The sequence below is a fragment of the Drosophila elegans genome, unplaced genomic scaffold (assembly GCF_018152505.1).
Source record: "Drosophila elegans isolate 14027-0461.03 unplaced genomic scaffold, ASM1815250v1 contig_476, whole genome shotgun sequence".
Lineage (NCBI taxonomy): Eukaryota > Metazoa > Arthropoda > Insecta > Diptera > Drosophilidae > Drosophila > Drosophila elegans.
The window spans coordinates 6,066,237-6,089,183 of record NW_024545863.1 but is presented as its reverse complement, the minus strand read 5'-3'; the positions used below and the strand labels follow the sequence as shown (position 1 = coordinate 6,089,183).

General features: G+C 43.5%; 2 protein-coding genes across 5 annotated transcripts in view; one reads left to right on the top strand and one right to left on the bottom strand.

Moving 5' to 3' along the window:
* Positions 1 to 9,357: 9,357 nt before the first annotated feature.
* The window catches only part of LOC108140503 (trichoplein keratin filament-binding protein), a 28,963-nt gene continuing 15,373 nt past the window's right edge, over positions 9,358 to 22,947 (bottom strand). The window contains exons 1-2 of one of the 2 annotated variants that reach the window (XM_017263283.2): positions 11,431 to 11,559; positions 9,358 to 11,152 (exon numbers count right to left, since the gene is read on the bottom strand). In XM_017263283.2, the coding sequence (XP_017118772.1) occupies positions 9,609 to 11,152; positions 11,431 to 11,551 (1,665 nt within the window). In that variant the 5' untranslated portion in view covers positions 11,552 to 11,559 and the 3' untranslated portion in view covers positions 9,358 to 9,608. Of the gene's footprint in view, positions 11,153 to 11,430; positions 11,560 to 22,947 lie in introns of those variants that run through there. The other variant, XM_017263284.2, reaches the window with a different exon arrangement.
* On the top strand, positions 14,951 to 22,867 carry LOC108140506 (peptidoglycan-recognition protein LB). Of its 3 annotated transcripts, none has more exons than XM_017263288.2 (3): positions 14,951 to 15,091; positions 21,753 to 22,121; positions 22,392 to 22,867. In XM_017263288.2, the coding sequence occupies exons 1-3, from the start codon at positions 14,986 to 14,988 to the stop codon at positions 22,697 to 22,699; spliced, it is 783 nt and encodes a 260-aa protein (XP_017118777.1). In that variant the 5' UTR covers positions 14,951 to 14,985; the 3' UTR covers positions 22,700 to 22,867. The 3 variants fall into 3 exon arrangements, with proteins under 3 accessions (XP_017118777.1, XP_017118778.1, XP_017118776.1); XM_017263289.2 differs by lacking the exon at positions 14,951 to 15,091 and adding an exon at positions 17,397 to 17,901; XM_017263287.2 differs by lacking the exon at positions 14,951 to 15,091 and adding an exon at positions 21,284 to 21,359.

Genomic DNA, 22,947 nt, shown 5'->3' with positions numbered 1-22,947 from the left:
ACTCGGCAGGACGACCAAAAAGGGGATAAAGGGTACACGGTGTGGGGGTGCTCGTTTAGCTTCGATTCGGTTATGGTTAAACGTGCAGGATTTATACGCCCCATGTTGTTGGCCCAGTTGGCTAACGAAGCTCGTTGGCCAGCGGCAGCAGTTGGCTCAGTATTTCACGGCCACATCACGCATACGCCCGGTAGGCGTTGATGAACTGACAATTTGTGTCAACTGCCGCAGCCGCGGAGCAAAGGGGCAGACAGATGCCCGCACTGCCGCACCCACCACCATCTCGTTGCCATCGTAATCCCTGGTAACGCCCTCAAATAAATGTATTTTCGAACACAAACACCATTATTCGTTCGTTCCGAGAGCGATTCCATGCGGATGCGGGTTCTGGCTGCTGGATGGTGAATACTGGCCCCGGATGGTTGAAAGTCCCTCTTGCCCGTCAGATGGAGGAGGAAACTGTCCCTTCCTGGGAGTGGGAATAATAAAAATGATTCGATTCATGTTGCGCCTGGCCAAGGGGCAAAATATTTCAGCGCCAGGACGAATGTGTGGCATATGCCACCAGCCTGGTCATGCCCCCCTCTTTCCACCGCCACGAATGCGTGTGCGAGGGCATCTCGCCAGATCGGCACGGGAATTATTAACTTGTAATGTGCTCTGCATAGCGTTTTTAATAAAAGCGCCGGGCCAAACAGGACGTGACCAGTTGAGCATCGGAATCCGCATCCACATCCATATTTACATCCACATCCACATCCACATCAGGCTCCCGGGAGTTCCGTGGAGCAACCTGATGACGAGGACAACACGTGTGCCAGCCGCCGGGCAGCCAGGACAAACTTATACATTTTTATGTCGCCGATGAAGTGATGGAATAAAATTTTTTGTTTTGCATTGATTGCCTCGTCCGGTTGGTTAGGGAATCACACGAGCAAGGACACTGGGTCACGAACCGGATACAAGGACACGTAGAGAAAAAAAGGGGAAAATCAATTATAATAACCAAGCTATTATTTATTTCAAATACATACAAGCACGAGATAATTAAGTTAACTTAATAAACAGATCCGTGGACTTGTTGTGATTTATGATGATTTAAAGTCAACATAATATCTCAGCTAAAAAACACTTTGTTTTTAGTAATTTCTTAAATATAATTTTGAAAGATCTTAATGAAATTCCGTAATTGTTTTCCGAAATCTAATCGTTAATCCTTAAGACAAGCCACAAAATCAGAAGTGCTATGATAAATCACTTCTTGAGATTTAAAAAAAAATATGCGATATAGAATGTAAGGTAGGTTGCCTATTATCGTTAATAAGTTAGAATCTATTTATAATTTTTCTCTCTGCATCAATACGAACATGGGCCCGCCAAGTATAGTAGTTGGCTGCGATTGAGCAAACGAGCGCCGAGGGAATCAGTACGCAGCCAGGGCAAAGGACAAACGACAGGATACACACGTAAACGCTTTAAGTTGAAGCTGAACAAACAGATTTTTTTCCCAACGCAGCTGTGAGGTCCTTCCCCTTGGCCCTCGGACCTCAGCGTGGCTTAATGCGGCGTCATGGCAGTGCCAGGGAAACTTTATCAATTAAACTTGGCCATTTTTTATGCAGGGCCACGCACCCGCAGGCCGTTGCTGTTAAGTCCTGGGCTGGGCCCAAAGCCAGGCCCAGTGACAACTATTCCGGCCATGAAAAACAATGACGAGAGATGCGGCAGAATGATAGAGTTCCCGGGCAGCCGGCCGCAGGGTTAACCCCAGGCTAACTGCTGCCGTAACTTGTGCGAATCCCGGCCGGATGCCTCACATGGCATATCATTTGGCCTCCGGCTAGATATGAATCTCGGAATGGAGTGGCAATGGGCTTGCACTGACCATCTTGCCGGCGGGTCCAGGTGTCCAGGTGTCCAGATGCTCGCTCCCCTCCAGACAACACTCTGTGAAATTGGGCCACAGAGACCATGACCACGCCCAGAGGCTGGCGCAGAATCTGATTTAGCAAATACTGACTCTTTGCTGTTGCTGTTTTTCCGCTTGTCCCCTGTTTGCATTCTCATTTTCTCCAGCTGCATCCACCTCCACTGTGGTCGGCGAACCCGCTAAGATGACTCCAAGAACAGCGAGTCACTGGCAACCGCAACCGCAACCGCATTTAGTACCCTCCAGCTATCCCACTTTCCCTTTTCCGAGTGCCTTTTACAAAACGTTCTGCACCCGAAGAAATCTTCAATGGCATACAACTTTTATTTATCTCAATGTTTTTTGTTCTGAATAAGTTGATAAGTGGATAGCCAAGAAAAATTGCCATTTTTGATGCGTTGTAAGGCTGTGGCTTTATTTCTTGTGTTTTTTTATAGTAACGTAGGTTAGAGATTAAAAAAAAAAATACATTGTTTTATTACTTTGACCATTTTTATTTCCTGTTTTGAAGATTAAAATTCAATCAGAAAGATTTGTATATTATTTTTGTACATATCATATCAAATTGTAAAAGCTTAAACTGTAACACTTTTTATTATTTCAAAGACTGGTATCCAAAAATTGACTTACAAGAGAAAACGCCATTTGTTAATTAACATCATTGCTAAACGTATTCAGCTGAAATGGAAAAATGGCATGATGGAAAAAATAATTTACTTTTTTTATCCAGCTGTCCACTACATTCAGCGTGAAATAGCCTTAGGTGTCCATGTGAATCTATTTAGCGTATTTTATTTGACTTTAATAATACAAGCCACGAATATGTCGCTTCTAAAAGCCCCAGAGCAACCAATTAATAATATTAAGCCAGAAAAGTCACAGCAATTTGAATTTATTTTTCTCGCTCAGCAAAAGCATTGACAAATATTGAAAATATTAAATACCAAAAAATGTTAAATTTTTTTAAAACCACTACTTGTGCACATACATTTTCTATATATCGTGTAAGCCTGCCAATCAAAACAGCGTTGTGTGGACTTTATGAAATTTTTGCTACTCTGTTGGATTTTTTGGCACTTGAGGAACGTTTTAGTTCTGAGTGTGCTGGGTGCGAACTGCCGCAACCCACTTGGCAAACGGCGACCTCAAGACCAAAAACCTAATGTGCGCTCCTCCAAGCTTTTTGTTTGAGTGTGCTCGGCATTTGCCCCTTCTGGAGTCCCGTCGGCACAGGCCCCTCCCCGCCTTCCTGTCCACCGCCGTGCCCTTTGTGAAGGAGTAACTAAGAGGCAGCTGCTGCCGCTGGCCCATCACCCTCAAAAGACCCCTTCTGCCGCCGCCACTGCAGGTGCAGCTTTTTGCATGAGTGCATTGTTGTCGCCGTAGCTCAGTCGCTGCTCAGTCGGCGCGCTGCCGCAGCTCTGCTGCAGTGCGATGCTTTTAATTACAAAAGTTACGTATACGTCCTGTGCACCGCGTCCTTTGTCGCTGTCGTTTGTATGCAGGTGTTGCAGCTGCGACTGCCACTGCCAATGGACTGCGACTCCTCCGACTTGGCCAAGTGGGCGGGGATCGGTGGCTACGGAGTGATGGAGGCGTGGCACCTGTGTCAGGGCAACGCTTCAAGTCGTCGGTTCCGTTCGAGAACGTTAATTACCGTTGCAGGTGAGGTCGCAGAGGTTCCCGGTCGCAAAGGTTCCAGGTACCAGGTACCGGGTACCAGGTTAAGATGGAAAAGGAGGGGGAGGGGGGGTGACACTATAGATGGCTGGGCTGCAGGATGCCGGGTTGGCAGATAATGGCAAGCAGGAAGTGTGCCCAAAAATGTGGCAAGCCAATGGCGTTTCAAGTCGCATAAAACCGTATAACTGTATAATTAGTGCCATTTTCTGAATGCAAAATAACCGAATGAGAGGTTTATATGTGTGTGCGCCGTAATGTTTTCAGTCGCATTTGTTGCTGGCCAGTTTTATGTACTTTATGGGCTGTGTTTGGCTGTGTGCGTTGTTTGCTCGCCACTTTCCCGGCCATTTCGAGTGTTGTGTCCCTGCAAATGAATTCTAATTTGTTGCACAAACTTTAAAGCTGTAGTGTGGCAACAGTGGTAACAGCCTAAATGCGAGCACTGCTCTCCAGCCACAGTCAGGGAGCAGGGATTTAGTCGGGATGACAACTTTTAGTTACCTGCTCTTTTCCATTCCCGTGGACATACCGGTGCAACTTTGAAAATAACACTTAATTCTATCAGTAGCTTCAACATTTCTGTCGATATTTAAATCAACCAAATTATGCTTGTTCTTTATACCACAAATATCATTATTAATATTATGATTAAATATACAATAAGGGTAATTGCTTAACTTTCCAAAAACAAATCAAGCGTAGTCAATGTTTTTTATAACGAAGTAAACGAATTTGTTCCTCGTACTCTGCTTACATAATAGTTAACTACTTTAACTACAATTGTCAAGATAATTTTTTTATGGTTTTTCAACGTCTGGCTGGTGTTTAAAAAATATTATTACATTTATGAGTTCATTTTAAAGGTTTTTTGGTGACTTTACTTTTCATGTTGTATTGCCCTTCACACCTTTGGCAGTACACAATTTGAAACAATAACAAATAAATATTAGATAGTAAATTTGTTGTTAAATACTTGAGTATAATTCAATAAAGATAACGACATTGATGTTTTCATTTCGCTTGTTTCCCCGGGGAATTTCCCATAATGATTTAATCGCCCTTCGAGCATAATCATGCGTGACTTGTTTGTCAGAGGATAGCTTATTCATATTACACTGACACCAAATTTCTTAAAGCAAGTCTTAAATTTTTATACGAAAGTAATACCCATTTTCCTGTGTGTCTTGGGTATTATGGGAGTCGTCATGGCCAAACCCTGAACTTTTGCCATTGTGAATGTTGCATTCTCGTTTGCCTTTTGTGGCTGCGGGGAAGTTTGGTCGCAGCAAAAACTTGCGTCCTCTTTGCACGCGCATGAGCTGCCTTTCGAGGGCTTTTCATTTAGCTAATCTCCACTGTACTCGCTCAGTTGGGGCTTTTGATTATCCCCACTCTGCCATGCTGCTCTTCAACCTCTGTTTGTTTTGCTGTAGGCGGTTGGGAGCACTGCAAAGAACGCCAAATTCGAAAGGCATATTTAACTTGTTAAGACGATTATTTGTTTCATAAACATTTTAAAAATAAATAGACACATTTTGTAATTAATTTTTAAATTTTAACTTTAACCAAATTTTAATTTTTAAATCGTTTTAATTAGAAAACAAACTTTAAAATATAATAATGTCTAGAAAAAATGAATTAAGTTAAAACCATTAACAGAAGAAAACCAATTAACCATGAACCGAAACCATAAAATAACCACTGCGTATGCATGTAGTTTTTCTTGTGCGATTTGCAATTGCTTATTCCACATTTATATCTCTATTCGAAATGTTTTCCGCTGTGTGCTTTTGGGTGGGTGGTTTTATGGCTGGCTGCGTGGGTGGTTGGCGCGAGGATTGCTTTGGTTTCGGGATCGCTCACTCAGTGGCTCACTCAGCTGTGGGACTGGTAGTTCGGGCGGGCGGTATGTACACAATTTTGTTTTATGGTTTTTTAGTTATGAAACTGAAACTGAATTACATATGTATATGTGTGTAATGGCAGGCATGTAACAACAACAACAACAAGAACCGATTTGAGCATCAATGTTGTTGCTGCTGTGGCTCACACGGCCACCGCTGCTGCTGCTACTGCTGCTGCTGATATTGTTGTGGCTGCTGCTGTTGTTTTTCCTTTCTTTTCGGTTTTTTTTTTGTTTTTTAATTTTTCCGTTGGCATATTTACGCAGCATTTTTTGCATGCTTAAAAACAGTGAAACTGTATGGTGGGCAGAGGATGTTTGGGGTTTGAAGAGTAATGAAGCAAACTGTTGGCGGTTGGGATTGGGATTAAAGTGTGCCCTGGCATCCACGGCATCGGAGTCCTGGCACAGATAATACAAACGTTGTTTAAACTTTAAACTCAATGCCCAACCACGGACATAAAGTGATACATGGAATGATGCCCCAGACTGGCCATGGGTGAAATTGAACATTCCTGAGTGCCTGAACTGCCAGCTAAAAGCTGAAAGCTCTGCATATGTAAACGGAGGCCAGGAGAGCGCATTTTCCAACAATTTTCCCCAGCAGCCATCCAGTAGCCACGCAGAGCCCCTTTGGTTGCTTATTTGAATGCAATTGACTGAAGGCTTAGCCAACATTATGTGTGGCCTGGCTGGGCTTAGTCTGTTGGCGACATGATGGCTTTTGGCTCAACCATCACTCGCACAGTGGGACAAATAGACAGGCGGACAGATAGACTGGCAGCAACTACAACCAGTTGCAGCAGCAAGAGCAGCAGCAGCAACATCACGCATACATGTATTTCCGCATCCGTTTCCTTTTCCGCTTTGTGCATTTCAAAGTAGTAGAGGCAGCCGGGGGTTAAGAGAGTGGCGGTTGGGTGTTAAGGACAGCGACGGCGACAGTGACAACTGTCATGCTTTTATGGCCACATTTGCCAATTGTTTGCAGAATTGTTGACGTAAATGTCACCCGGATGAAAAGGCCCTATACGTCTGCGTCTGGGTCTGCTTCTGGCTCTGAGTCCAGAGTCCTGAGTCTCCGGTTGTGTGGATGTGGATGTGGCAGACGTGACACACGCCTTGACTTCATCGCATTATTGCTTACTTACGGCCCGATTGCTCCCTGCCAGCCTCCACCTCATCCACCTCCGCAGCCACTTCCACAGTTAATCTTGTTTAAGGGACAGTCGGCTGACAGATTATGCCACCCAGCGAGGAAAGGTTGTGTTGCCCAGTCAGTCCGCACCTGTTGTAATCATTCAGTAATCCGCTGACGGCAACACGTTGCCACAAAATCCAGAGCACGCCAAACTCTTTGATGCGGAAATTTGCCTCGAATTTCCACGCACATTTCCACGAGGGTGTAGCTGTGTAGCCGGAAAGCCACCTACCTAGTTGCCTAGCCAAAACACACTCAACTGCCAAGCAAATAACGTGATTGCAGAAAATGCGATTCAGGGCAGATGACAGGCTGACTGACAGATCAAATGAATGTCTGACGGTTTGACACAACGAACTATGAATTTAATACATAACGAAATTTGCGTTTGTTTAATTATGCTTACATAACAGCGGTTATTATTTTATGATAATTGCCGCTTACTATTAAATGGCATTAAATTTACATGAAACATATTTACAAGTTCCATATGTCATTATTCATTTTCAATAAGTAGTTTTTCCTCGCTTGATAAGGTGACTTTTTTTTAGTTCAATTGATTTGTTATTATTTATTTTTAAAGCACATCTGACTATTTTTCGATGCTTTAATTCAATAAAATAGCATGGCATTTATATTGTAAAAGATAGATTTAGCTTAATTTGTTTTTTATTATTAATTAGCATCAGAATTAACTTGTTAATGGTCATTAAACATAAACAAATAATTAAACGAACAGAAAATAAAAGTCGAGTATTAAAAAACTGTACTTTTCTTTAATCTATTTTCCACTTCTTGTTTTCAAAATGATTGGCTTCACTTCCGGAAACAGCTTCAAGAATATATGAAGGCCAGCTTTCCAAAATCTTTCTCATGTCTTGGTTTCACAACTTTTAACGTAATTGTTTTCAATTTATAACAATTGAATGTTGAACCTTGCTATTGTGCTTTTTTAAGTCCTGCAAAAAATAATAGCTTTTTTTCCGCCCGGCAAACATTGTAATCTATTGTGGGGCTGCTGGGGAAAGAGTTGGGGGGATGAGGGATTGGGCTGGTGCTTGAGTGGGCGGTGGTGCAGCTGAACAAGCCTTCAAATTTCGTTTATTGCTTGAACAAACCTTGTGCAGATGGCCCCAAGAGTTGGTAATGGCAGCCTCCCGTTGCAGTAACACCATTAAAGACGGATGCCAGTGGAGAAGTGGAGGAGTCGGGGGAATGGGGGGAATGGAAGAGGGTTGTGGGGAGCAAAAGGGTTTTCCGCTGATGGTGTGCTGGCGCTTTTGGAGGAACGGCATGCAACTCTTCTCCTCATGATATACCTTCCGCTTGGCCGGCGCTGGCAGCCATAACCCACCCACCCACTGCGCTGTTGGTTTTAATTCAATTTAACAATCTCGTTTTTTTCTCGCTCGTTTTGTTGTTTTTTCGCTCTTCTTTGCAGTTTTTCGCCCAGTTTTCCTCTGCCGCGCCGCTGCAGCATTGTTGCTGACAGCGGAAATGCAGCCGGCAGAGACGTCGACTGCGACGCCAGCCATTAGTGCAAATGAAATTGCATTTTGTGCCCCAAACACTCAAAGAAATTTAATCAAAAGCGCTGCTATGCGATGCGCTTGGCATGTTTTGCTATATGTGGCATGCATGCATACCTCTTTTCATGTGGGTTCATCGAGCGCATGCATATCTGGTTACAACTGGCTTTTATTACCACCAAATCGACTGCAATGCCGGTTCTTCCGCTCGACTTTGGCCGAAATAACTGCAGATAATAATTTGTAATATTTCACAAAATATACAGACCTTTCAGCCACGCCTCCATTCTCCTTGGCATCTTGCTCAGGTAGCAATCAAATGATATCGGAATACCATACTTCTCCAAAGCTGGCACACAAAATAATATTTCTGCTTCCGATTGTGATGCTGATGCTGATTCTGATGATGGAGAGTTCGAGTGGAGTAATTGAAACGTATTCATCATCATTTGCGAGCATTTTGTCCATTAGAAGCAGCTTACGGCAGATGTAATGGGAACTGGGGGAGTAGCGGCAATCTATTCACATAGGTGATGAATAACGTGCACTAAATAATGCCTGCTACTGCATATATGTAGCAATATTACTCTGGCATCCATTGCTCAAGAGAGATTTGCCAGAACCGACAAATATTTATTTCGATTGAATGCAAATTGAAATTGTGTCTGCCATAATTAAACCATTCTAAATTCAAACACTTTGGACTTGACAACTTCATTACACACTTGTGTTCGCTAGCTTCTTCGGAACTGGACAAAACATTGCTGATGGACTTATGGAACACAACCTGATTTTACTTGCCATATAAATGGGTTATTGAGCTTTGCCACCCGAAAATGTTCAGAGATTTGCCAGAACCTACAATATTAATTAGTTTCGATCAAATGCAAAACGCGTTAGATGCGTTACATGTAAATTGTTTGCGGGGTTATTGAAACACAAATCCAACCATTTCCAGCCTGCTATGTTACAACTTACCAGATAAATGTATTATTCAGAGTGTGTGTACCGCACATGCTCGATATACTCGTATATCTTCAGCTCCACCTGCCGTCCTTCCAACTTGATTCCTCCTCGACTTTCACTTGACAATAATTAAGGACGCACTTCCTGCTGGCCCACAAATTGAGTGATTTATTGGCCCACCTTTGGGGGAGCGCCTATCTATCAGCCTTATCAACTACAAGTGCACAGAGTGGTGTTCGAGCTTTCATTGTTCATTGGGGTGGTGTGTGAGTGTGAGTGGGAGTGGAGTGTGTGCGAGGGGTTGCAACTATGGCTAAACACGGATTAAACTAACAGTAAGTCTAATAATACCATTGAAATTTAAGCTGGAACGACATGATATATAGTGTGGTAATGCTAGGTCCAGGCCACACGTTTGCGGGCGAACTTCGGAGGAGCAGCCGTCTGCGAGGTGACCACATTGAGGGACCGCGATTTGTCGACACGCTGCAGGTCGACTTCTCCGCGGGCCGGAGGCAGATCCTGCCACACATCCAGATTGAGATTGGAGAAGGAGTCGCTGACCTTGGGCGGGAGGTCCTCATCCGGAGCCGAAGCTCCCGAAGGGGAAGCCTCTGATTCCACCTCCCTGGGATTGCTAGCCGACGGCACAGCCACTTCAGCCACTTCAGTCTGCTCCTGACTGAGCTGTTCCAGCTGCTTGTTGACCTGCTCAATGCCGGTAAGGTGCTGGCTCCTTAGCTCCACCAGAGCCTGCTGCTGGCTGACGTTCTCCTTCAGCAGGCCGCCGAGGCAATCCCGCTCCTGGTCGATGAGCTTGCTCAGCTCGCCGTAGCGCTGCAGGTGCTGCTCGCGCCAGTTCTCCTCGCAGCGCTGCAGGTTGTACTTGGCCTCCGACTCGTACATGGACTCGATCTGGGCGCAGGCCAGCTCCTCGTGCTCCAGCTGTGAGCGGTACTTCTCCAGCAGGGTCTGCAGCTCCTCTGCCTTGACCACGTACTTGGCCATGCGCTGCAGCATGTTGATGCAGAGCGAGATCTGCTTGCGACTGGCCTCACTGCGCTGCCGGATGAACACCTTGATCTTCTTGAGGTTAAAGGCGTGGCCGGAGTCGACGGGCTTCAGCACCAGAGCACTGCTCTCCTCGAGCAGCTCCCGCTCCTTGTCCAGTTCGGCCAGGAAGAGCTGGAAGTGCTGCTCCTCCTCCTTCAGCTTGTCCGCCTCCTGCTGCCGCAGTCGAAGCTCCGCCATGTGGGACTCCTGCAGGGCACGCAGCTCGCGGAGCTGCTGCTCCCGGATCTGCTGGCGCTCCTTCTGGGCCTGCTCCGTGCGACTGATCTCCTGCTGCAGCTGGAGCTGCCGCTCGGCGGCCAGGGCCTGCTGCTGCTCGCGCTGCTGCTGACTCTCGATCTGGCGGTCCAGCCAGTTGAGCTTGGCCAGCACCTCGTTGTCCGACTTGGACTGGTAGAGCAGCTTCTCGTCGTCGACGCCATGCCGCCAGCGGCCGTAGAGCTTGGCCTCCATTTCCAGTTTGCGACGCAGGTGCTCCTGTTCCTTGAGCGACTGGTTGACGCGGCCCAGCATCTGGAGGTCACCGCCACCGGGCTCCCGCGGCCGGCGCCGTCGCTCCATCTCGCCGTCGTAAGCCTCGCTCTCGGCGGTCAAGAGCTGGCGCAGCCTCGCCTGCCGCTCGGCGAGGGCCACCTGCTTCTCGTGGTGGTTGCGGCGTGACTGGAGCTGCTGGTCGGCCTTCTCGTAGTACTCCTTGTTGGTCCAGTTTTGGAAGCGCGAGGTCACCTTACCCCAGTGGCTGTAGTAGCGGTTCACCGCCTGGGTGGCCTGCACCCGGTTGTTCTCCTGCTCCATGCGTTGCGCGTACGCCGCGTGCTGCTGGTTGAGGCGCCCCGACATCCTTGCTCCTTGGATCCTCCTCCTGCCTCCTGCAAGCACACAAACAAACAAAAGAGGGGTTTTAGAATGGGGTCGGAGTGAAGCCAGTCAGCCAGTTGGCTGACAAGTTCATAAACTTTTAAATTGGGGCCAAGGCAAGCCAACGCAAGCCAACACAAGCCAAGGAAAATGGAACAAAGGCTGGGTGGTGGAGGATGACCAACTTCCATTTGCCATTTCTCTTCCGCGGACGAAGAATCTCAGCTGGACACATACTTCAGGGGGAACTTCATTCAATTAGCCCGAGCAGATCCAACTCTGAACTTACCTCTGTAAAGCAGATATATGCCACGCCGGAGATACAGGACTTTGAGAGCTGAAAGTTTACTGTACGAGTGGCATTTCACTATTCTGTTGACTCGCCGTTGTGTACTGCCTACTCTGACCATTGAATTTTGAAAGTTTGGGCAAACAGCACCAAACGAATTTCATTCTTTCGCCGGTCAAAGGCTCGAGCCTCTGTCCTCATGCCGGTTTTTGGGATATGCATGGCTGCAAACCGGACATGCGTTATGGTTTCCCGGGCTCTCCATTTTTGGTTTTTTCCCCCAAACTGCAGCCATCGCCGCAGCTGTCACTAACTGCCAAAGCGGCAGCAGCAGCAGCAGCAGCAGCTACTGGAGCAGCCAAAACGCAGAAATATGGCAAAATCTGTTGGCAGCGGCCCTGTCCACACTCCCGGAATGCCTGCTCCCGGAAAATTTCCAGGCCAGAACCAGCCGCCAATCCATCAAGAGGGCAGCCCAGCAATCTGTCAGAGGGGCTGGCATGCAAATGACCACACTCGCAAAAAATATACCAGGGAAAGTCCCAACGGTATAGAGTAGATTGTAATAAATAACAATTTAAAAATTGTTTACTCTTTGTCTGCAATTTTTCCAATTTGTGGTTAACCAACCATGACAACTATATGATAAACAAATAAACTAACAATTATAAAGCCTTCCTTGAAATCATAAGCCATTAACGTAATTCACAAGTAAAAACTGGAAAAGCATTTCAAAAATCCTCACCATTAAGTATGCTTATGGAAATTATTATTATGATTAGTATTATTTTCCTGATGATAAATAGTAAAACATTCTAGCAATCTTCGAAAGAAATGTCAAAGAATGTATAATCTCTTATGTCCCACCTACCAAACCTACCAACTTTTCCTGTTCAAAACACTAGCTTTTAATATTTTTAAGTGCCAAAGTTCATCGCAGAAGGGGCGCAAGTGACTGAGCTAATTTCCCAAAGATTTATGGCCAGCACGAAGCGCATTGATATATGCCAAATTGTTTACAAATTGATTGCATTATTAATAATGCCCACAGAGGCCGATCAGAGCGGCTTTCGTACTCATTGCCAATTCAATGGAAAATGTCAGCGGGAACGGTGTGTGCGGTGCTGGGGGCGCGTAAAATGTAAAATATTCCAACAAAGTACTCCTTATGTCATGTGACAGACGACAAACTTTGGCAATAAATCAAACAACGGGCGACGACGAAGCTTCAGCTGAGTGGGATCTGTTCAGTTCGGTTAGGTTTCGGTTTGGTTTGGTTCAATTTCGGCCTCCTTTGCGGCATATCTAAGTGGGCGACTGTGGGGGCGTGGCGCACGAGGCACACGTGGAGTACAGCAGCAGTGAAATGCCAAGATGCCACCGCCATATAAACTTAATACACTTTCGGCACACACAAATTCACTTCCTTAATTGAAATTTTAATTTGAATACTTTGGCAAAGTTTTGGCCGACAGCCAGTGCCAGAAAGTGCGAGAGTGAGGCAGCTCAGGCAGCTCAGGCAGCAATAACAAACAGGCAAAAAGTCGCCAAAATCCATACTACCCGCCACCCAATTCCTCCCCTCCCCACCGCCCTGGTAGCCCCACCATCCATCCCTTTTCCGCAGGCAATCTCGCACAGGCTCAGCGCGTTTTCAATTTACGCGCCTCGCGAGTCGTTTGTCATTTTATGCGTCCTAATATATGGCATGTGCGTGCCGCTACAAGGATACCAGCACCCATCGCCATTCCTCCTCCTTTTTTCTGGGGGGGATTTTGCCTGCCAGCCAGCAAGGCGTAACTAATCAGTACAGACAATGATATGGCGACATCTGATGAATTGTTCGCCATGCCGAATGTTTCAATTGGTGGTGTTGGCATACAACTTAATGAGATTTCACGATGTAAAAGAGATATTTAGCTTCATATCTGCTGATAATAAACACAACAAATAGTAGAATTTCTAGAAAAGTTTTGTTTTGAGTTTTGCCACAGAGTAAGTCATTTGGAAGAGTTTAACTATTAAGGTATTGGCCAAAACAAAGGTCAGTTTTTTCGATTAAGCAACTTTAAATAAAAAAAAAAAAACCCCTCTATCTACCATGGTACTTGCCTTTCATCAGCCATTGAAAAAGCAGCCCTTGCCTTCAAATCAATAAATTACTACTTCACATTATTGCCTGATATTCACTTGACTTGGGACCAATTTATAACGATTGAGATTATTCTGATAGTGGAATTGAAATATTGAGAGCTGATACGACCAAACTACTGTATCCAACCGAAATTATTCCATTTTATTCGATGTGTCTGACTAAACACATATTTTAATGATTTTCCATTTCATTTTCCACTTTCCCTAAAAAATTATTTTGCAGAAAAGTGACACAAAATCAGTACTTCTAAGGACATAACTTTTCTGCCAGAAACGCGGTGTTAGAAAGTCTTAAGTTTGTGGTGTAATTGTCTAGGATGGGTACATTTTGTTGAAATTTTAATGGTGTAACCCCTTCCCTTGTTTTTTGCACGGCTTACCCATCAAAGAGTTTTCATTGAGGCCCCAGGGAATCCCCATCGAGTACAATTACTTTTCTTAATTGTAGTACACACACCAGCAGAGACACCCGTTTATTTGTCTAATGTGCGAGAGTGTAAAGCTTCTGGCCCGATAATGTTTACCTCGGTGAATACCCCGCGCCGGGGAAGGAAGTGAATGAAAGAAGGCCTGTGATTTTGCGTGTGATTTTTGCCCCCTCAGCATTTTTCATCGTGAGAGCGTGCCAAGGCGTAGTTAGTGAGCAACACTTAATACCCTGATAAGATGTGCGATTAGCGGGTCGAATGGTAAATTATGAACACAATGGTCAGCATTAATAGCCTCACAAAGTCGAACGGGCAATGCTCTAACTGGGGGAGTTGGTCCCTGAAATGGTGGGGGATCTACAAAGATTATTATAGCCACTTCTTAAACTCACTTTACTTGATTTTAAAAATATAAAAAATTATTATAAACTATCGTTTACATCTTAATGATATTAATTTTCGTAACACAAACAACAAAAGTAACACCAAGGAAAAGAAAATGTGCCAAACAGATTATTTCTACTAACATTTTCTTTATTTATTTATTTCAGATCTTGAAAAACAATTATCTGGCAGGAAAATTTTTTAGGATATTAACATTTTTGAATAAAAACTCATCAGTTATTTTTGTTGAATCGCATACCTCCGGACTTAAAATATCTTTAATTATTTGTGTTGTATCCAGATGTGTGCCTTGAAAATGACGTGCACGAACAATAAGACAAAACAAATATTCTGCGCTTAGAAAAAAAAAATTGAAACTAAATACCTATTTTTTCGACCCGAGAGTGGATTATGTGTTCATTAAAAGTTCTAAGTGGAGGAGCTCTCACGCCCCCCGAAAAAAGGAAGAGCAACTCGAGATTACAAGACCTAATCAAAGGCACCTGTTGGCTGCAGACCGAAATGGTTGAGTTCTGTTCGATGGGTTCGGACTTCAGTTCAGTTGGCTACAAAGACATTGGCACGCAACATGGGCGACAAAGCGTCTGGATCCGTCTCCATTCCCTCGACAAAACCCCCAGCAATCCTCACGGACTCGGAGCATTTCGAGCAACAACAGCTGGCCACAACTTGTGGTAAGTACCGCCACAACTATTTTGCTGCTAAAACAATTCAACAATTTCCAAGAGCGTTTGAGAAATTTCCCCGTTTTGAAGTGTAATAAATTTTCAGTTCCTCGGGCAGGGGGGTGTTGTCTGCGTGTTTACCTTGCCGCAGGTATAAACAGCAAATAATACAGGTTGAGAAAATGAGCTCGGTGATTTGGACTTCTTTTAACGGAGGCGCCAGAACGCATCTGGCGGTGCTCCCCCCAAAATTTCGACCCGAAAAACCAGTGTGCACACTCTCTCGCAGATACAAAAAACAAAAACAAATTTAGATTAAGATGAAATGTGTTTGTTCGCCATAAATCGACGACGGAAAATAAAATGCTGTTAATTTGTCTATCTTTCCAATCTCGGCACTCCGACTAAAGCACATTTGCAGCGGGCTTCCCCCAAAACAAACGGGGATCCCCGACCACAAAAAAAAAAAAAAAAAATAAATTTAACACGAACACAAAGTATGTCCGGTGGCGGTGGTCAAAGAAAGCAAATTATACAGAGAACGTCGAACGCAGTGATGCTGTCACAGCGAAAAAGTCACAGTTTTGAGTAAAGCAACCGAAAAACTGCGATCAAATCTAAAAAAATTGAAACATTTTAGAATACTAAAAGCGCAAATAAATATTTCTTCCTATTTTGGGTAAGAGAAAATATACACTGAAGCTTTTGTAATGATTCCAGAGAAATTGTTTAGAATGCCAACCAATAAATATCTATTAGAAAAAGAAAAAAAACTGTTAAGAACCATTTAAAATCATTTTTTAAATAATATAACAATTTTAACAACAGAAAATGGATTTCCTAATTGTTTTCTAACTTACTTAACGCCTTGCTGATATAGATTTTAAAATTATGTTGCACAAAACAGTTTAAGAGAGCAAATTAACGAAATAATTTGTTTTTGAGTCCGAAGAGGCAGAGAAGAGGTTTATATTTCTTTTTGCAAACAAATGTCTTGAACACTTCGACGGCACTTTAAGTATACAAACACAAAATTTATTTAAAACATTGTCATCTTAAACTATGTCAATTCATCAAAACAGAAAATAGGAAGAAGGGTAAAAGCCCAACAGTGTCTTGAAAAATTGATTATAACCATTTTTGAAAGCGCTGGGAAAAGACAATGGATGAGTCATAGTCTGGGAGAGATTTTTTCCGCAAAACTTTGGCCAAGTAACAGTGACAATAAATAATCGCTATAGACGTATTCAAAATAACTTAATCTTAGACGTTGTCAGGTGCTGAAAACAGTCAGCAGCTGGTGATCGCGGACTAACTTTTGTTTACATAACTATTGTTAGGAGAGATTGTCAACAAAATTTCCCCACGGCATATTTATGAGCCCAATAGAGAGCCCTTATCAGTGGCAATTTTCAAGACTGACCGATATTGAACTACTACTATGGAGTGGCACACCAGTTCCAGTGATCAGCGATCCGCATCACGGTCTTCTAAATGCCATAAGCCAAAACAGTCATAATTGTTAATTACTCGCCCCTGTCGGAAGTTGTGATTGCGAGGCGTGAATTTTGCCCTACAGCCTAGGCAACGTTTTTAATGATTAACCCCTAATTACATATCAGAGTGATAGGTTAAAGTATACTCATTTTGTGCACGCACAGAAAATTGGCAATTTAAAATAAATATTTAAACATTAATGGTGGAAAGTGGTATTGCTCACAGAAATTGATTTTTGTATCTATAAGATTGGGTTACTAATGTTATTTTTACGAACTAAATTCAGTTAAATACAAATACATATATTTTTTTGGGTATTTTTTGAGTTTTCCAAGTGCAATTTTTCTCTCCCTGTACCCATATCTATATCGGTGCAAATGAATTGCCGATTCACGCTGACACGTGTGATGGCCCTCGTAGCAGCAGTGCTCAAAAAAGAACCCTTTCATGGGGAAAAAGTACCGCCGATCGGAAGAGGTTACATGCGGTTGAATGGGGCCAATGAATTTGCAAAGTTGTTTATTAAGAGAGTAATTCACCGCCAACCGATCGCTAGATAGCCGTATTAAATTTCCCTAAAGACCACTCCATGACCTTAGCTGATAGCAACTTTATCAAATTCAGCCATGCCGACTGCGGCAGCGGCGCTATCCAAAGCAGCGACGTCCACTGAGGCAGTGGCGGTAGCTGCGGCAGAGGCAGCGAAAAGCTTACTCCGAGAGCGGTAGCGGTTGCTAAATCGAAATCAAAGAGCGAGCGGCGAGAGTGATCGAGCCATAAGTTCCATGCGATTAACCATTTGTTTGGCATTGCTTTTACGGCAGCAGCAGCAACAGCAACAGCAACGCTAGCAGCGACGTCAGCAGCGGCGGTGCGAATTCGGTGTGAATTTTTCTATAAACTCAGGCCCGCCCTTATGCTGGCCAACATTCGCGCTTGTGATACAAAGCATAAGGCCGCTATGTGAGCGCTGCCTAAACCAAAGTCTGACCTTCACACACCGTCAAAATTTGCACAATTCTTGCCACGAGAACCGGTAGCAGACGACAAACAAACAAACAACGAAACAAACAACCAACCAAACAAACAAGTAAAAAGAATTATACAACAATCAACTAACTGCGAGCAGCAATCGACACAAAAGTTCCTAAATCAAAGTCTCATTTTGTACGCGCACACAAGTTCCTAAGAAGCGAAAAGCCAGCAAAACCAGCGCAACAGCAACATCACAGCAGCAACAGCAGCAACATCAGCAACAGCAGCAAAATAAGCCAAAAACAGCAACATGACAGCACTGGGATTAGTTTTGCTATCAATGATGGGTAAGTGGCGGGTGTTAGAGAGCCTTTGTTATCGACATGCCCCTGGGAATGTGAATCGGATAGATAGCAAGCCTCTTATCGGGGGTATGGGTCGGTTCTTTTTTTTTTAACTTCTGCGCTCCCAACACCTGCAATCAGCGTCAGCTGAGCACTGATAACCCCCCGATTATATATGCAACGGCTCTCTATATATACAATATATGCACAATTTGCAAGCTGTCAGATATGTGATTTTTTGTTTCAATTAATTACTGACATTTAACAAAATTGTCATTTACGGCCTGACAGCCAGCGAGCGAGTGAAATGGTTTTTGATTTTAATATTCATAATTATACTCACACCACTCACACCCTAACCGCGTCGCTTATAAAGTTCTGTGGCCTCAAAAGCGAAAAGAGATAAGGAAACAAGCTTTTTCGATCGCAAGTAAAAACATCAATGAAACCTAATATCGCATGGGGAGAAATTTGTTGTTATTATATAAAAAGCTGAAGGAACAGTTAAAGTGCATTAAATATTAAACAAATTTAAAGTATTCCGAGGCATGCATGTCCATAGAAATAAAAAAGCACGTAACATGTTAATTTTATAAGGTGAATGGAAATATTGGTGTGTCAAATTGTGTTTGTGGCTCAAAATAATATCGTTAAACCATGCATAATCGAAACTTAAAGGTTTACCAATTCGCTTATAGGTTCCTTAGAATAGCTTGTGTAACATTTTTATTTGTAAATCATTAAAATCAGTAATTTAGTCACAAAAAGCCACGATTCGCCAGCGCAATTAGCTTTAATTTGTTAAAATCCGCGCTGTTATTCAGAGAAAATTAGCTGATAGTGGAAACATATGAAAACCTAAGAGTATTAAAAAGCAATTAACAATAACAAAAATATTATTTAACTTAATAAAATACCAAAACTAAGCAAAGGGAATTTATTCTTCGGTTTTTTGACCTAGAACGTTCGCTTTCTTTTCTAGTTTTTTTTTTTTTTTGTTTTTTTCGCTCATTTCTGCTGATTTTATTTATTTTTTTTCTGTTTGTTTGCTCCGGGTACTTTTTTGTTTTCCCGTTGTACGAATACTGGTTGTTTTTTTGCATGTTGCTTTTTAATTTGTGTTGTAATCGAGCGTGACTTAATTTCGCACATTCCCCCGAAACAATGTGTGACTGAGCGGATATTTGTTTAATGCCAGACTGACTGGCTCTTCGGCATCGTCAACATAATAATATTGAAATGTCTCTATTATGTGCATTGCCTGATTAAAAACAAACAATTACCTAGGGGACCTCCCCACCGCTCGTTGTGTGTGTGTGTGTCTGTGTGTGTGTATTTTTGCCACTCTAATTATTCGCTGGTAATTTAAATACTTCAATTATGCGAGAATTTAATCAGCAGAGCAACGGGCCCCATAAAACGGCAGTGGGATTAATCGAAAATTATCAAAGAACTTTGTGCAGGTGAAAGCTGAAGTGAGGCGATAGTTTCGTCATTAGTGTGGTGTGAATTCTAGGGGCCACAAAGTTTGCAACATTGATTAGGCCAACGCTTTTTAATGTTTACTTTATTAGGCCGCGTAATTAGGGTAACAATTAGGGGAGCGGGGTGATTTTGAGCCCTCCGTGCTCGGCTGTAAATATAAATGTAATTAACATGTTACACACACACTAAAAACTAAAGCAGCATAAATTAAACAGCCGCCGATTTGGCAGTGCCCTCACATCCTACCACTCACTGTTTTTCCTCCATTCCTGAACTGTTTATTATTCAAGCACGTGCCCTCGATGAAGTCCAGGATCCTGTATCCTGGATCCCGGATAGGTGCGAAATTGCGGGCGCGACACCCACAAACAAATGGGGACAAAGTAATAGTAGTTGAGATCCTTCAGAACGAATTTTAAAATTTTCAAAGTTAAAAGCACTTCACTGGAAAGCTCTATTCCCATTAAATTTATTTTTATATAATCTAAACATTACTATTCTTAGCACTAGCAAATCCTCTATTAAATATTTAAAAATAAAACCAAAAATAATCGGACTTATCCAGTTTCGTTTCACTATATAAAGTTTAGGCGCTGTTTCCTTAATTTTTATTCATTTTTATTTAAACAACATAGTTTTAATATATCTATCCCATTCTGCTTATAAACCAAAAGCGATATTTTATATAAAAATGTAAGAAAACACTTTGTACTTCATTTTAAGTTTAAAAAAACAGCAGTGCTATTAAGTTGACCTCGTCTGTTCGCCCACGCAACTTTCGCTCTTCGTAAATTTTAATTAGAAACTGCTGCCATTAACTTAGTCAAGTGCTGCACCTCCTTTTTCCGGCGCCCGTTTTTCCGGCTTTTCCATCGGCTCACTTCCCTGTCTAAGTTTTCCGTATGCATATAAATGCTGGGGGCGCACAGCTTTTGAGTGGGAGTGGCCCGAACTTTTGGCAGATGCCGGCAAATAAGCCAGACGATGACTGCAAGCCCCGAAAATTTTCCACCCATCATCGACTTATATGTTTGCCAACTTCGGAGTCACGATACATACAAACATACATACATACAGCACCATTTGAATGAAATAGTTTTCGGATCGAAGTCTGAATTTGCATTTATGACACACGGAGGGGAACCAGGGCCAAACGGAACTGAGCTCCGGTCTTTTCTCCGGCCCGCAGTGTCAACGGCCAAACGCTCACGCCAATGATAGATGATAGCCGACCCGTAGCACCTGTTGCGACTTCCTCTGCCGTTTGGCTTTTAAACATTTCGCATTGAGCGCTTTAAGCTGAGTCATGCTGATATAGCTCTAACCGTAACGAATCGAGAGTGCCCTACTGAGCAGAGGAAATAGATACGTTTATATGAAGATAATCTGCAAGTTAAAAATCATACATTTCTTCCTATAAACACCAATGTAAATATTCACAGAGGCAATGAAAAATACTACGCAAAAAATAAAAACAATATAAAGTTTTTGGCCGACGTTTGGCGTAAATATTTGTTGTTGTAATGAAAAAATACTTGTTCAGAGGGGAAGGGTGTTCAGCTTTCCAAAAGAAAATCATTTTATAACGATTAAAGCCAGCCCATTACGTTATAACAATATTTAAGAAAACCTATATAGTTCGTAGCAGTATTTTCTGAATGAAATATCAACATCAAAGCCCCTCGTTTTTACCCTGGAATATCGTACATTTATGTGGAAACGAAATCAAATAAAAATCACCTATCGCAACAGCAGTTTAGCATATTTGATTCCCGCTCAGCAGCTTCTGAGTCCGATGACGATCGCTATTGGCAATCGGAGCCGATCGGCGACTTGTTTTCAGATCGTAAAGGGGGTTTACAGCGGAATCAGGGAGTCGCGGAGTCGGCGAACGTCAGTGCAAAATCGTGGGTCGTCGGAACCGCAGCCAGCGCCGCAGAAATCCGCAGAAGCCGACTATCATTTATCAATGGAATGTGAGCGACGTACGGTAGCAGCAGCACCGCAGACCACACGCCCTCAATTACACACGCCCCCTTTTCAATTAAGGCCGACAAATTTCGACGGTCTTGGCAGTGATGGTGTTTTTGTGCCAGATATAACTCATGGCAAAAGTTAAAATTTAACTTGTTTACGCCACACGTTAAGGAATTCACAATATAAATATAAACAAAATGTTCACACTCCGAGCTGAATTTGAAAACCAAATTTTTCATGTGGGATGTACCTCACCACTTCTCGAAATTAAAGAAAACCGACTAAATGTCTGACTAAGTTTCTCTGTAAAAAAAATAAAGGCGAACTCATAAAAAAAGCAATTAAATACCAGTCAAACCCAACTAACCCAATCCCTACTTCTTTATTTTCAGGCTATAGCCAGCACATGCAGCATGCGAATTTGGGCGATGGAGCGGCCACCGCTCGACTTCTGTCCCGCTCCGACTGGGGCGCCCGTCTGCCCAAGTCCGTGGAGCACTTCGAGGGTCCCGCCCCCTACGTGATCATCCACCACTCTTACATGCCGGCGGTGTGCTATACCACTCCCGACTGCATGAAGAGCATGCGCGACATGCAGGACTTCCACCAGCTGGAGCGCGGTTGGAACGACATCGGCTATAGCTTCGGCATCGGCGGCGATGGCATGATCTACACCGGAAGGGGATTCAACGTTATCGGAGCTCATGCACCCAAGTACAATGACAAGAGCGTGGGCATCGTGCTGATCGGAGATTGGAGAAGTGAGTAAAATAATTCAACAAAACACACTCGTAAGCCTTTTATTTGTGGGTTCAGAAAAATCTTGATTATCATTATAATTGATTTTCAAATGATTTGCGCTCAAGCCCACTAGAGCACAATTCAACTAATAATTAATAAAATTGGTGTTTATAAAGATTTAAAACAGTAAGGCGTATATATTTCATGGACTTGAAAAGCATGTTTTTTGATATGATGATATATCAAATTAGCATTTCGTTTACTAATAGCCTATCCCTCTTTAATTCCAGCTGAACTGCCGCCCAAACAGATGCTGGACGCGGCCAAAAACCTGATCGCCTTCGGCGTGTTCAAGGGCTACATTGACCCCGCATACAAGCTGCTGGGCCACCGACAGGTTCGTGACACCGAGTGTCCCGGAGGCAGGCTGTTCGCGGAGATCTCCGGCTGGCCGCACTTTACCCACCTAAACGCCACCGAAGGCAGCACCCCCGTCCCCATTGAACCGCACGCACATCCCCAGGCGGCGTCCCAAACGCCACCCCAATCACCACCCCAATCGCCACCCCATGCCCCGGCAGCTGCGCCCAAGGTCTAGTTATGGTCTGGGACCCTGGGACCCACATCCCTCGCAAAACAGCTTAAGAGAAGCCACAACAAGCTCGGCTCCCCGCACAACGCCAAGGAGTTCATTCAGTATTCATTAGATGTCTCTTCGAACATTTCACAAATAAAGCAATTTCTAGATGATAACACTTAAACATAACCCCCACAGTTGCTCTTTGTATCTATATACACTCGACTACCGCCCCGCGTTCGCACTTGTCAAATCAAATAGCAATTAAT